The sequence below is a fragment of the Crocodylus siamensis genome, chromosome 1, assembly GCF_052110815.1.
Source record: "Crocodylus siamensis isolate JL-2025a chromosome 1, ASM5211081v1, whole genome shotgun sequence".
In the NCBI taxonomy this organism is placed as follows: Eukaryota; Metazoa; Chordata; order Crocodylia; family Crocodylidae; genus Crocodylus; species Crocodylus siamensis.
Genome location: NC_143395.1, coordinates 26,724,191 through 26,738,149, shown reverse-complemented (window position 1 = coordinate 26,738,149; position 13,959 = coordinate 26,724,191). Strand labels below are relative to the sequence as shown.

General features: G+C 42.9%; 1 protein-coding gene across 2 annotated transcripts in view; it reads left to right on the top strand.

Annotated features, from left to right (window-relative positions):
* ASAP2 (ArfGAP with SH3 domain, ankyrin repeat and PH domain 2) overlaps positions 1-13,959 on the top strand; it is a 171,764-nt gene that overhangs the window by 89,410 nt on the left and 68,395 nt on the right. For both annotated transcript variants that reach the window (XM_090032346.1, XM_090032337.1), the window contains exons 6-9: positions 5,621-5,750; positions 8,335-8,420; positions 10,057-10,132; positions 13,789-13,875. In XM_090032346.1, coding sequence (XP_089888472.1) covers positions 5,621-5,750; positions 8,335-8,420; positions 10,057-10,132; positions 13,789-13,875 — 379 coding nt within the window. The remainder of the gene's footprint in view (positions 1-5,620; positions 5,751-8,334; positions 8,421-10,056; positions 10,133-13,788; positions 13,876-13,959) is intronic.

Genomic DNA, 13,959 nt, shown 5'->3' with positions numbered 1-13,959 from the left:
CTGGGTTAGATGGACATTTGGCTGGGATGGTTTAGTGAAGGATGATCCAGCAGGGAGCTGGACTTCATGACCTTGTGAGGTTCCTTCCAGCTCTATTTTTCTGTGCGCCTATGTTTGCACCTAAAAATGCTAACATTGTATAGCACTCTTGAAAAAGATCTCAAGGCACCGTGGTTGAGAATCAGATTGTCAGAAATATTCTAACCTGGGGCAGAAAAAATATGGCCTGTGGGCCAGATCTGGCTTGCCAGGCACTTTTATCTAGCCCATGGGTACCCACCAACAAATTATACCCTTCCCAACCCTTTCGCCCATGAGGGTGGGAGCAAGATGCCCATGTATACACCCCCTGCAACATACCCTATTGCATCTTGCTTCCACCCTTGTGGGTGGAAGGGCCTGGCCCAGCCAGCAGCTGCTTCTAGGAGGGGCTGTTACTGCTGCTGTTGCAGTTGCCCTGGGGGGGTACCTGCTTGGCTTCCCCCATGTCCTGCTTGCTAGGGGCAGCAGGTAGGGGGGCAAGGGAGAGCTGCACCTGGGTGAGGGCAGGGGCTGGTGCTGGGGGCATCCTGGAGCCTGTGCCCAGGGGGGAAACAGAAGCAAAGAGCTTGGGTGGGCAGGTTGCAAGTGTGAGGGAGGGTGGGGGGGACCCCCACACACTCCCCCATATCGTGCACAGCCCTCACTGCTGGCAGCAGCAAGAGGCAGGGGCACTCGGGGTTCTCATGCCCTGCATAGGCACTGGTGCAGCTCCAACCAGCACTGAGTGTGAGAGTGAAGAGCACAGCCTACCTGGCCTGCCTCTATCACAAGGGCTCCACATGGCATGCCAACACTTACCCGGCACCAGGGGAAGCCCTGTGCTGGAGCCAACTGCCTTCCCCACCACCTGCTGCACAGGCCATGGGAATGGAAGGAGCACAACCCCTTGCTTCCCTGCAGAGGCTGGGAACCTGCATGACGTGGTGGTAAAGGCAGACAGCTCCAGCACGTCTTTCCCTGGTGCCATGCAAGTGCAGGAGCTGCAGGTACTTGCGGAGCCCTTGTGATAGAGGCAGGCTGGCCAGGCTGCGCTCCTCATGCCCATGTGCAGTACTGGCTAGAGCCACACACTACCAGGTGCCAGCATGGGGCACAAGTGCCCCAAGCACCCCTGCCTGCTACTGCTGGGAGCAGCAGCAGGGGGGGTTCCCTGCACCCCCTCCACCATGCCCCACACCCATACCCTGGCCCTGCAACCCCCCCCACATATACACCCCCCTAACATACCTGCCACCCACCGTACACAACCCCCTCCCCACCATACTCACATACCCCTCCTCACACCCAACTATACTCATGCACACACATACACCCCTCCACACCTACTGAAAGTAAGACTTTATTTCTGAGTTATTATGCAATCCCCTCTATATACAGTATGCAAAAACAAATTGTAACAAATATTTTTTGTAATAAAATTAAAATATGTTATAGTAGGTGTTTGACTTTTAGTGTATGATTTGGTTTTATTCTGCTTTCAAGATGGCAGTCGTCCCCTCCCAAAAAGAATATTTGGGGGGTGGGGGAAGGGGAGAAACATCCATTAGGGCCTTGGGGGTGGGACTTCTGGTCCCATTATGGTGACTGGGGGGATGGGGCAACTGTCAAGGGGTGGGGCAAAGGCTGCGGAAGGTGGGACTAATGGGGCTTAGCCCCCATCTCCAGTGGGGTATAGCAGTAGGGCCACAAGGCAGCCCAGCCATGGCAGGGGTGGGGAGGGGCTGGGCTGAGCTGCTCTCAGGGCAGGCGGCAGCAGTGCTGGGAGGGGGGTTATCGGGGGGGGCTGCAACCACCCCAAAATTCACCATTGCCCCCCAAGTTGCCCTCGCAGTGCTACCACCACCTGCCCCGAGTGCAATGCAGCCCAACTCCCCCACCAGGAAGAGCTCCATCCCAGCCCATAGCCCGCCCTCATCCCACATGCAAATCCCAGGCACACGGCTCCCATGCCCTTCCCAAATGGCCAGGTGCCCCCTGACAAGCCATTCGTGGCTCTGTCCTGCACCCCGCCCTGGCTGTGTAGGGCCTACCTCTGTCCCAGCCCCACTTCCTCCCTTGCTGCTGGGGGGGGGGTACAGATAGAGGCCACAGCAGTGAGGGGAGAGAGCAGGGCACAGGCAGGTATGGGGCTGGGGTGAGTGGGTTCAGCCCATGCCCCACTCCCTCCCTCACCACTGAGGCCTCAATCTGTGTGCCCCATTCCCCCCATGGCCCTTCCCCTACAGACTTAGCTGCTGTGGGGGGGTATACATATACATGCTCAGCCCCCCCCCCAATTTTTTTTCTCCTTTCTCCTATTGTGTGGGGCTACCCATGCAGCCCTCAACAGCTCACCAGAACTCGTTAAGTGGCCCTCCAACTGAAATAATTGTCCATCCGTGTTCTAACCTGTTCTCTTTCTGATTTTTTGCAACTGAAGAATTGCTGTATTTATTTTTTCCACAGTCACAAAACAGTAAAAGCTAATGGCTGATTTTTTTTCTGAGGGGTGTCTTAAGTCTGAAATGATTGAGTCTTCTATGTAGGACTTCTACATTATTAGGACCCTGAGATTAATAATCTCAAGGAATCATTTAAATTGTTTTATATAATGAAAACTTGATGAGCTGAACAGTCTCTTATATCTAACTACTCATTATAGGTCTTCATTTAAACTATAGTGGTTCTTCTCTTGTCTGATATCCAAATCTGTACTTATTTTAGATTAGTCATACACCAGCTGCATTCATAACAGGTCAAGTAAATTTAGAGGCTAAGCTGAACAAATATAACATGGACATATTGCATAAGTTGTAAACATGGCACCTGTGTAAAAAACCTGCCTCTTTATGTTCAGCTGCTTACGAAATATTTTGTATGAATATTTTCCCTCATCTCATAGAACTAGAATTTCTAAAATGTTTTGGTTTTGGCATTAAGTAGGTTTTTTTGCTATGGCAGAAGTGTTGTGCATGGACTTTGTGTTTTGTTTTGTTTTTTAAAGTGCAGTCTACTTAATTGCCTGATTAGTTCCAAATAGTTGATCTCTTGGAAAATTTAAGTTCAAGTGTTGTCTTCTGTGAGCAAACAAGATGCCAGTAACTGATAGCTACTGAACTTGAATTATTTTAGTGAATTTAGGTAGGTCTCTTGTGATTTTTCCCATGGGCCGCTACTGAAATTGAGAGAGAGAAAAATGCTTCTGGATACTTTCTGTAAAGTTTGATTTTTTTTTTTAAAGCTTTCTAGTAGCTAGTTAACATATAGACTACTCTGTTTAAAGTGCCAAAAAGGAAAGTGAGTAGGTTTCACCATCTTTTCTGAATGCCTTGTACTAAAACTTTTTTTTCCTTCAGAATTGGTGATTGGTTAATCCGTTGTTTTTGGACTTTAGTTTCTTTGGATACAGAATAGTCCACTGTTTTTTGTATCAAATCTGCTTTTGCCATTGTTGAGATCACCCTCTTTTTGACACGCGCGCCATTTTTATATTAATTATAATATTAATACTTAGAATTGTGGAAACCTCATTTTCTTCATTTCAGTATTTCAAGTAGCTGAAAGATCTTCTAGCAAAGGTTGAAATCAGGGGGCCTAGAAATGTACTCTTGCCATGTCACATAAGCAGGGTGACCATAAGGAAATCCTCAACACCTGGGATATTCATCTAGAACAGGGGCAGGCAATTATTTTGGGCAGAGAGCTGCTTACTGAGTTTTGGCAAGCCATCAAAGGCTGCATGACAGGCAGCCAGGGGCAGCTCAATATTAATTCTCTAAATTTTTAGGGGCCCCACAGCCCGGGTAGAATGGCCTGGCAGGCTGCATCCGGCCCACGGGCCACATTTTGCCCACCCCTGATCTAGGATGCCTGGGACACTGCCTTCCCCCGCCAATTCCCTCTGTGCTCTCATAAGTTACCAGGGGTAGGGTGGCATGTTGGGCAGGCAGTGGTGCCTGTCTGCCCACCTGCAAGGTGCTCTGCACTGCTCCGACTCCTGGCCAGACTGCACCCTGTGCTCCTGCATTTCCAAGGACACCCATTATAATTCTCAACAGCCAGCTGGGACCGGCTTCTGATGTCTGCGACTGTTGTGGCTAAACCTGGATGAATGGTCACCTTACACATAACCATGACAGGAACAAAAATGAAGGCTTTTCTTTTTGACACTTCTGACTCTCTTCACTGATGCTTCTATGGAATCATTCATCTTTGTAGTTTAATACATCTCCTTGAAGCTTCATGAATTTTTTTACCTGCACATTCTGTGTTGAGCTTCTCAAATTTAAATTCATTTGGAATTGCTTTTCTGATTTATATTAATAAAGGTTTTCTCTGCAAATGGAGGGGATTTTCCTATGGTGTTCTTCCTATCCTGGAAGACTTTGTGGAGTGAAAATCTGGGCTGTACTGGCTGGATATCCTCCTGGGAAATTACAACTTTCTTAAAAATTTTGTTTGCTAGTAAAGAGGCAGCAGTGGGGCTTATGGTATTCAGAAAGTTTTCTAGTGGAAAGTTTGATGAAAGATTAAACCTGGTTACTTTGTGCTGTTAGAGGCTATTGATGTAACATTTGGCCATTCTTTTGATAGGAAATGCAAGTACAGAACTTATGAATAAGTTATGAATCTTATGAATCTTCAGCACATGCAAGACGTTTTTCACAAGATGTTCAAAATCAAGTTGAGAACAGTGTGTAATTCTTGCCTTGAAGCAACTATCTTTAAGCATATAGTTGATTTAATCTAATGGATACTTGCTTGTGCAAGATTAAATGAGCATGGTATTTCCTGTTTGATTTTTTCCTCTGTATTGTTTATTGGAAGGGTCTTTTTCTATCATTTTAATGTTCTTGGTTTCCAAGTAATACAAATGGCAAACTTGTTCCAAAACCCAAATAAATCTCTACATGCTTACATTTTTCAAGTACTGATCTAATTGGCTAATGTAATTACATTGAAGTCACTTTGAATAACATGGGAATAACATGGGAACCAACTAAAATAAATTAGTGAGTAGAAAAAGAAAAGCTGTCTATAATAATGTATTTATGATTTTGATTATTTAGCTGTAGGAAAGGTGCACAGCAGTGTAGTAGAACCTGTGTTATCCAGAACTATTGGAAAGGATTGGCAAAAGTTTTCAGAGAAGCAGGATAGCTGGTCTAGCAGACTTTGAAATCTGTACCAGCTTGCTGCTCAACATCCCCGCACCCACTGGCTCAGTAGCAGGAAGAGGTGACAGCTCTGGTATTGACTGGGAAATCCGGTATGCAGTGAAGATGATGTGATGGTAGGAGAGGCTTGGTAAATCTAGAGATATAATTGAACACTGTTAGCCCAGGTGTGGTCAGATGCAATTATGCTTTAATTTTAGACTTCTTGTCAGTTTACTACCTCCTCTTTGAATCCCTTTGTCAGTCGCTTGTTCTAACAGATGATTGGATTAGATTTCTGATACAGGAAGTTGCTACTTCTCCTTGGTTCCTTATCAAGTTCTAATACAACAGAAAATGGAAATAACTAAAATGCAGGGCTATAAGAGTTTCTTAAGGTTATCAGATTTAGTGAGATTTGATTTTGTTTCTTTCCCATTTAGTACGAAAATAGAGAAGGAGAAAAAGGAGCATGCTAAGCTACATGGAATGATCCGCACAGAAATAAGTGGAGCTGAAATTGCAGAAGAGATGGAGAAAGAAAGGAGGTTCTTTCAGCTACAGATGTGTGAGGTAAGATTTAACATTGAATACAAATGTTCCATTATCTTCAAAAAGGGACATTTTGAGGAAAAAATGCATCCTTGGCTTATAGCAACTGTTGTGCTTGAGGGAAAGATGTACCATATTATTTGATTTAGGATTTTAAAATAAACCTCACCATTCTGACCTGCTAGCTTTGCAAAGAATTTTAGGTTCTTTGTTGATTTTTACATATTAATATGCTGTAGATAACTAAATATATAACTTAGTCAATTGCTTTGAGTTGAAGGTGAGTCTTTGCAGTGTCAATGAACTCCAAATTATTTTAAGGTGCAGAGGATTCTCTCATTTGTTCCCTTAAAAATCTTGTCTACCATATCATTAGGTTTGTATTTGAAAAAAAACAAGGCCATTAGGAATGTATTCCAGTTACCTTTTCATATTCTTAACAAAGTTACTACCAGTAACATTGTTTTATAATTATGAAGCATTTGACAGTTGTTTTTAAATACAGTATTTTTTCCTTTGGGATTTGTGCGACAGGGTGATAGCCTTCAAAACCCTATGTAAGCATTTGGGCCTCTTCTGCTGAGTCACTTAAGGCTTCAGTCCAAAGATGCCTCCTTTACTTTGGTTGGAGCTAATTTGACCTAGATACCAAACTCACTTGGCCACAGTTGCCCTGACTATCAGTGTACAGATTTAGTATGCAAGTCTTTGATAATTCAGGGCTCTCATCTTGATACAGAGAGTAAAAGTGAGATTTTTCAAAATTAGTGAAGGGTTTGGATGGCTAATTCTCATCAATATTAAAAGGGAATTAAGTGATCAAATCCCTTTTAATTCCCTTTAACAGTATTAGGCATAGTACAATGTGATGATCTTACTGTTCCTGCAACATTGGAAAATTCTAGGAAGAAGGTTCTTATTTCTAGGTCCTACCTTGGGGACTTAAAGCTTCCTTGAGCCTCCTTCATTGTAAGAAGTTGAAAATATTTTATGTTAAGGTTGCTGGATATGTTGATCCAGTTGCCTTAATGTGCTTGTTTCTCTTGAATAATCACATTAAAATACAGCATTGAAGAATCTGCTTGAATATGGCCATATTTTAGTGTATTTTATTTTAATCATTCTGAAAGGATGAAATATTGCAGGTACTCATGGGAGACTGCGTTCATTTGGAGCATTCTTAGTAAGCTCCTTCACTTGCAGGTCACCAATTTGAATTCTGCCTTGCTTGGTAGGAATTAAAAATGGTTCCTATTGAATACATATTGGTGGATCCTGCACAAGAGTTCAGTAAGACCCAGTTCTGGCTCCTGTGTCTCAAATTTGCCATCATTCTCTGTATTAAACTCTTAAGTTCTTTTGAGCTGTGTTGGTTTCTGGCTTTGGGCTTGTGGAGTGCCGAAGGTTCCTGATCATGACAAGGTTTCTAGCAAGTGTTCCTTCCAAAGGCCCTAAACTAGTGAAACTTGTGAAAACTGGTCACGTGATTCACAGGGGGAACTCAAAAATTAGAATAAAAAATCAGAATCAAAAGCAAAGATACTTTAAACAAAAAAGTAAAACAATTGTCTGGCAATATTGAAGATGCCCTTTTGCATACAACCACATTTACTGCCAGACTGTTGTGTTTTAGAGATGAACCCTGGGCCAGATTCTCTCGCATGAGGGATACAAGTGAACTTGGGGACCTAAGTGTGACTCTATTCCAATCTCCTTCAGTCCCTGCAAAACAGTTAACACAAAAGGTGGGAGGGCCTTGCTTCCCATCACTGTTTTGTAACCAGTGTTCCCTTTAAGGAGTAGCAATCTGTGAGTGTGCTGCTTCAGTCTGGTGTGGGATGCTTACCAAAGGGGGCTGGGGGCCAGAGGCCAGGGGCTAGAGCCGAGAGGCTGGGGGCCAGAGGCGGCTGGAACTGTGGGCCAGAGCCGAGAAACTGGGGGCTGGAGGTTGGGGGCTGAGGGCCAGGGGCTGGGGCTGGGGCCAGGGACTAGAGCCAGGGGCTGCCGCAGGATCTGCCGGCTCCAGGAAAGTGCTCCACTCCCCGGTCCTGATGCGGGAGAGCGGAGCACTTCTACGGAGCCAGCGGAGACTGTGCCAGGCTCCCACCACCACCTTGCCTAGGAGCTGACTTTCAGCTCCTCTCCTAGTGCATGGCCACACTCTTAGTTGTGCGTGGCCTCGCACGCGCACACCTTAGAGGGAACCTTGTTTGTAACTCAGTCTTAAGGGTAAGATCATGGTGTGTTATGATAACAGATGTATTATTAAGAACCTGAACAGGGTGGAATAGAATCAAACTGAAGTGTCCCTTACATTTCCTGTGAATCTGACTTGCAGTAGGCCTGAAAAATTTGAAATAGCTAAATTTTAAAGTCATCATAGTCAAGTATTCTAACTGGGTATTGAGACCTAGCGCTGACACCAGTTGCTTATGTGAAGCCCTGAAATTTCTCTTCACCACACTCAAAGTTTTCAGCGTCTCTCAATGTGCTGTTTCTGGGGAGATTTAAATTAGGTTGATAATAAACTTTAAGGGTCTTATCACACTGTGAAGCAGCAAATAGTGTGTCACTAATTTTTTTTCTGTTAATTATTTTTTAATAGTACCTGCTGAAAGTCAATGAAATCAAGATTAAAAAAGGAGTTGATTTGCTTCAGAACCTGATCAAGTATTTCCATGCACAATGCAAGTAAGTTTGATTACACAACCTCTTGAGCAACATGTTGCATTTTCTTGGTGGTAACAATTATTCTTCTAAAAAAATTTTCCTGCATCTTAGATCTAAGAATCAGTTGTACAAATTTAGCAGTAGTATTTTTGACAAACTGGTTTGGCCTAATAGATCAGTTACTGTTTATTTGTTATGTTACTTAACATGAAATGAGGCATTAGATGGATCTAATACTATGGCATGTAGTTGGTATGTTCAGTAATATGTCTAGATTGGTCTACTGGCTGTCTGATCTTTCAGAATGTTTCTGGCAATGAGTTAAATTACTTCTGCTCTACAAACATAAATAGGGTAAACAATAGGGGAAAATTGTTTTGAGAGAAAGGCTTTATCTCCAGCTCGATGGAGGACTTCCGAAATAAACACAGAAGACCTCATTAGACAACTGAACTTGGTTGATTGGGTTTTTTGACAGATCTATTATATAAGAATAAACTCATTGCTATAAAATGAGCAACCAGTATCAACCTGTTTACATTGATAAATAGACCTGTCTTCCAAGCATTCTGTTGGGTTGTATAAAAGTAATCTTTCTATGCTATTAATACTGTAAAATCAGTTTTATGGCTAATCTGTGTCATTCATGTGCGTTTTGCTTTTCATGGAGCTTCAACAATAAAAAAAATGTTGTTTTCCCATCTGGTTTCCAATGCTGTAGTGTTTATGCTTTGAACATTTCAGAGAAAGGTTTAAGTTGTGTGTGGTGCAGCTTTCTTTAAAAATACTGAACATGCTTATCTTCTCAAAAAAAAATATTAAAAACTGGAACATATAGCAAAATAAATGTGACTCTACTTGCTATGCACGTGTTCAGGCAGGCTTCATAGCAAAACCTTGACAAATGCTTGAGTTTCTGAATAACAAATGGATCTTCCTTTCTTTAGAAAGGTCCTTGTAAGATATAGGCCTTTAAAAGTTATAATTTTTGTTGTATATATAAATGCTGTTGCCAGTCTAAAACTAAATCTGCTCTATTTTGGGCTTTGAGAAAAGGTAGGGAGGAGGAAGAAAATCCACATTTGAGGTTAGGGAAAGTTTTTTTTTATAGTGTGTCATATCCAGGGATCCTGTTTTTCTCTGATTTAAAAAAAAAAAATCCCCAATTTTCAAATTTAAAAAAGTAACCCAAAATCCACATTTTTCTATGATAAAAATGAAACACCACTCTGTGTCTGTGTGTGTCTGGTGTTTCATTTTAGTCACGGACAAAATGTAGATTTTGGGGGTTTTTTAATACGAAAATTGGGGGGGGGGGTTTAATCAGAGAAAAACAGGATTCCGAATATCGTTTTCAGCATGATGTTTTGAAGGTACTTATAGATTGTAAGAATGAGTTTATAAAGTGATGGAATTGTGGGTGTGTAACTGGTGAATTGGTTAAAGCTGCATGAAAAATGAATATATCCTGCAGTCTTGCTGTTTATCATGGATACCACTTTTGTGTTTTATGGAGTATGTGCATATACCTTTTTCAGCTTCAACAGTGTCTCTCTTCAGTAAAGTGTTTATAACAGAAAAGACTAAAAATCTCAAACATTTTAAACTAATTCTAACCAGAATGTTTCCTTTCTGCGTTGCTCCCCACGCACAAAAGTTTCTTTCAGGATGGATTGAAAGCAGTTGAAAGTCTCAAGCCTTCAATTGAGACGCTCTCAACAGATCTTCATACAGTAAGTAGTAACCTGCTATGTTGTTGGTGCAAAGATGGCTTACTAAAGAAATAAAAATCTTTCTGGTGAAGATGTATTGAGTAGCTTCACAAGGTTCTTTGGGTAGGTGTTATACTTTTTATTAGACCAACTAAATAGTTGGAAAAATTGTTCTTTGCAAGCTTTTGGGCACAAACACCCTTCTTAAGGCATAGGAAGAGTTTGCTGCTGTCTTGTGCACTCTCCTGGGTGGAATAGAAACCAATATGCAAAATGCAGGTCAGTGATGGGAGACAATAGGCAATGAGACAGGTAGGTTCCTGGATAAGGGGGTTGTTGAACTGGTGACAGAATGTAACTGGAAAAATGCAGACAAGTTACTGGGGGTTATCTGATGGCAGGCAGGTTATAGTGTGCCATAAATCCAAGGCCTATATTTAGTCTGGTAGATTTATGAAGTAAAGTTTATAGGCTTATCTATGAAAGGTGTTTTGTAAATTCCCTTTGAGGATTAGAACTGAGAGACTGGAGAGAGAGTGGTTGTCTTGTGAGAAGTATGTACCCACAGGTAATTGGGTTTTTTGTCTTCGATAGTTTTCCAGTGTGTGTTTATTCTTGTATGCAGCTGTTTTTTGGTTTCTGTACATATTTTCCATCAGGGCATTGTATTGCATTTCTGGAAGTGCAGGTATAGGATCCAGGAATGGTGATGGTTTTGTTGTGGGGTACAGTTATTGTGGGAATGGTGGAGATGTGTTGGCAGGCTTTACATTCTTTGTCCTGGCATCATCTGTGCTTTGAACTGTAAGAAGTTTGCTTCTGGTGATAAGGTTAGTGAGGTTTGGTGCTTGTTTTAAAGGCTACGATGTGTGGTTCTGGAAAGATCTCTTTTAAAATTTATGTCATTTTCTAGTATGGGTTGCAGTTGTTTGAGGATTTTCTGTATAGGTTCCAGGGAAGGATGGTATGCCATAACTAATGGTGTGCAGGGGTGCACTGATAAAGATTTTTTTGGCTGAAACTGATGGCTGATTATTAACCATCCATATCAGTGGATACTTATCCAATTGCCGATTATGCAGCCTAACAGTTGAAGAGCAGCATCCAGTTGGTAAGTCTGTGGGGGTAGAAGGGGCATGGGAGGGCAGATCAACGCCCTCATGGTAAGGGACAGAATGGGACTGGGGCTGGAGCAGGGCCAGGAACTGCCTGGCCAGGGCAGAGCAGGGCACAGGATGGAGTTGGAGGCAGCTTATTCAGGGGGCACAGGGAGGGGAAATGGCTCCCTGCTTTACATGCCCCCCCGGGGAAGGCATGTGACCCAACCCGTAGCCCCTCCCCAATAATCTCCTGCTTCTAGTGCCACTGCTGCCCACCCTGTCCCCACCTGCTCTGAGTTTAACCCCGGCCCAGCCCCTCCCACCGGGAAGAGGCTGGCATAGTCCCTGGCCCTGAGCCCACAGTGGGTAGCCCCCTCTCACCCTGCACACAGATCCGGGGGCATATGCCTCCCACGCCTCCCTAAGGGGTGCATGCAGTGGCGGGGAGGCTTTCCTGATGCATTTCCTGATGAACTGCCCATGGTTCTGTCCTGCACCCTGCCCCAACTGGGTAGTGCCTGCCCTGGCCCCATTCCCTCCCTCGCTGTGGGGGCCTTAATCTGCCCACCCCCATGATCCTTCACTCCCTTACACCCCTTTCCCCATCAGACTTACCAGCCAGAAGCTGCTGTCCAAGCTTCCGGGCTTCATTTCTGGCCACGTGCATGCTGCGGTTGTGCACATGCGTGTGGCATTAATCGGTGACAGTATTGGCTACATAAGCTAAAAAAAAAGCCAATTGCCAATAATGTCAATTTTCCTTCTATCAGTGCTAATCAGATATGGACTAATATATCAGTGCACTTCTAATGGTGTGCAATTTGTGGGGATTTTCTTTTTGTACTGCAGCAAATCTTCACGTGATATCCAGGTGGCTCTTTCAAAAGTACATTCTATATCTCTGGAGGAGTGTTCTTGTTGGGTGAAATCCCTTTTGAGATTTGTGAGGTAACAATTGTGGGTATTCTCAGTGCAAATTTGGTAGTATTGGAGGGCTTGGCTGTATACTGGAGCTTTCTTAATGCATTTAGGGTGATTGCTGGTTCTGTGTAGATATGTATGTTGGTCCGTGGGTTTCTTGTATATGGTGGTTTGTATTTTACCATTCTGGATATTAATCATAGTGTCTGAAAAGGAAATGTTGCCACGATCAATATCCAGAATGGTAAAATACAAACCACCATATACAAGAAACCCACGGACCAACACACACATCTGCACAGAACCAGCAGTCGCCCTAAACCAAACAACAACTGTGGACCAGAATGAATGCATACTGTAAATCTATCAGAGAAAAATACCAAATTACCTGTGGGTGCACACTTCTCACAAGACAACCACTCTCTCTCCAGTCTCTCAGTTCTAATCCTCAAAGGGAATTTACAAAACACCTTTCATAGATGAGCCTATGAACTTTACTTCATAAATCTACCAGGTACAAAAAATCAAGGCCTAAATATAGACATTGGATTTATAGCACGTTATACCCTGTCTGCCATCTGATAACCCCAGGTAGCCTGTCTGCAGTTTTCCAGCTACATTCTGTCACCAGTTCAACATTTCACCTCCCACCACCTGCCTATCTCACACCTATTGTTCCTCATGGCCTCTGATCCTCATTGCCATGCATTTGTATTTTCATGGACCCGCATTTTGCCTGTTGGCTTCTATTCACCCAGGAGAGCATACAAAACACCAGCAGAACCTTCCTATGCCTTAAGAAGGGTGTTTGTGCCCGAAAGCTTGCAAAGAACAATTTTCCCAACTATGTAGTTGGTCTAATAAAAGATATATCACATCTACCCAAAGAACTTTGTCTGCCTGTGTCTATAGACTGACACGGCTACAACCAACAACCTTTGAGTAGCTTCAGCATTTTGTATTTTCAAGAGTTTTCACCTAGCCTGTAAAATAATCAGTTATTTGTACAGTAGAATCCAGATAATTGGTAGGGTTAGATGTCTTAGCTCAGGCAAAGGTGAGGGTTTGAATCATCAACTAGGAACATACACAGTGGTAGCAGTAGCTCTCTGGGACTGCTGAGGTGCTCCACTGATTGCAGCTTTTACTTCAAAGGAGTAGAGAAGCAGCACCATTTGAAAAGTAAAAGCCTGAGCAAAAAACTACCCCATCTCCTTCACTGAACAGCTCCCAGTGAATTAAGTGGGTTGCCAACCACCCAGATAAAATAAACTAGGTTCTACTGTATTAATGTAGTATCTGGAAACCTTTGTCATAGACTCAGACCCTATCATGGTAGGCATTGCACATGCACATAAGAAGTCTCTGCTTCAAAGAGTTTACAATTGAAGTGTAAAACAAGAAAGGGAGAGAATGCAGGAAGATGGGTAACAAAAGGAGACTCCGTGTCAGTATCGGGCAGCAGGACAGGCAATAGTCTCTACATAACAGGAACTTAACCATTGTCAAGCTTTTACACAAAGAAAAAGAAACTAGCTGAACATATTTCAGGAAATCTGAAGCCAGTTAATCAACAATCTCTCTAAAGAAAATTGTTACTATAAATTAGTAACATATTGTTTTTTAACCTGTGTTTTGTCTGTTTCTGTCCTTCAGATCAAACAAGCCCAGGATGAGGAGAGAAAACAGCTAATACAGCTTAGAGATATTTTAAAATCAGCACTCCAAGTTGAGCAGAAAGAGGTGAGCATAAAAGGTGATTTACCTTAAAAATACTATTTGTAAATACATTTCTAATTCAATGATATTTAGAATGTTGAATAAAAA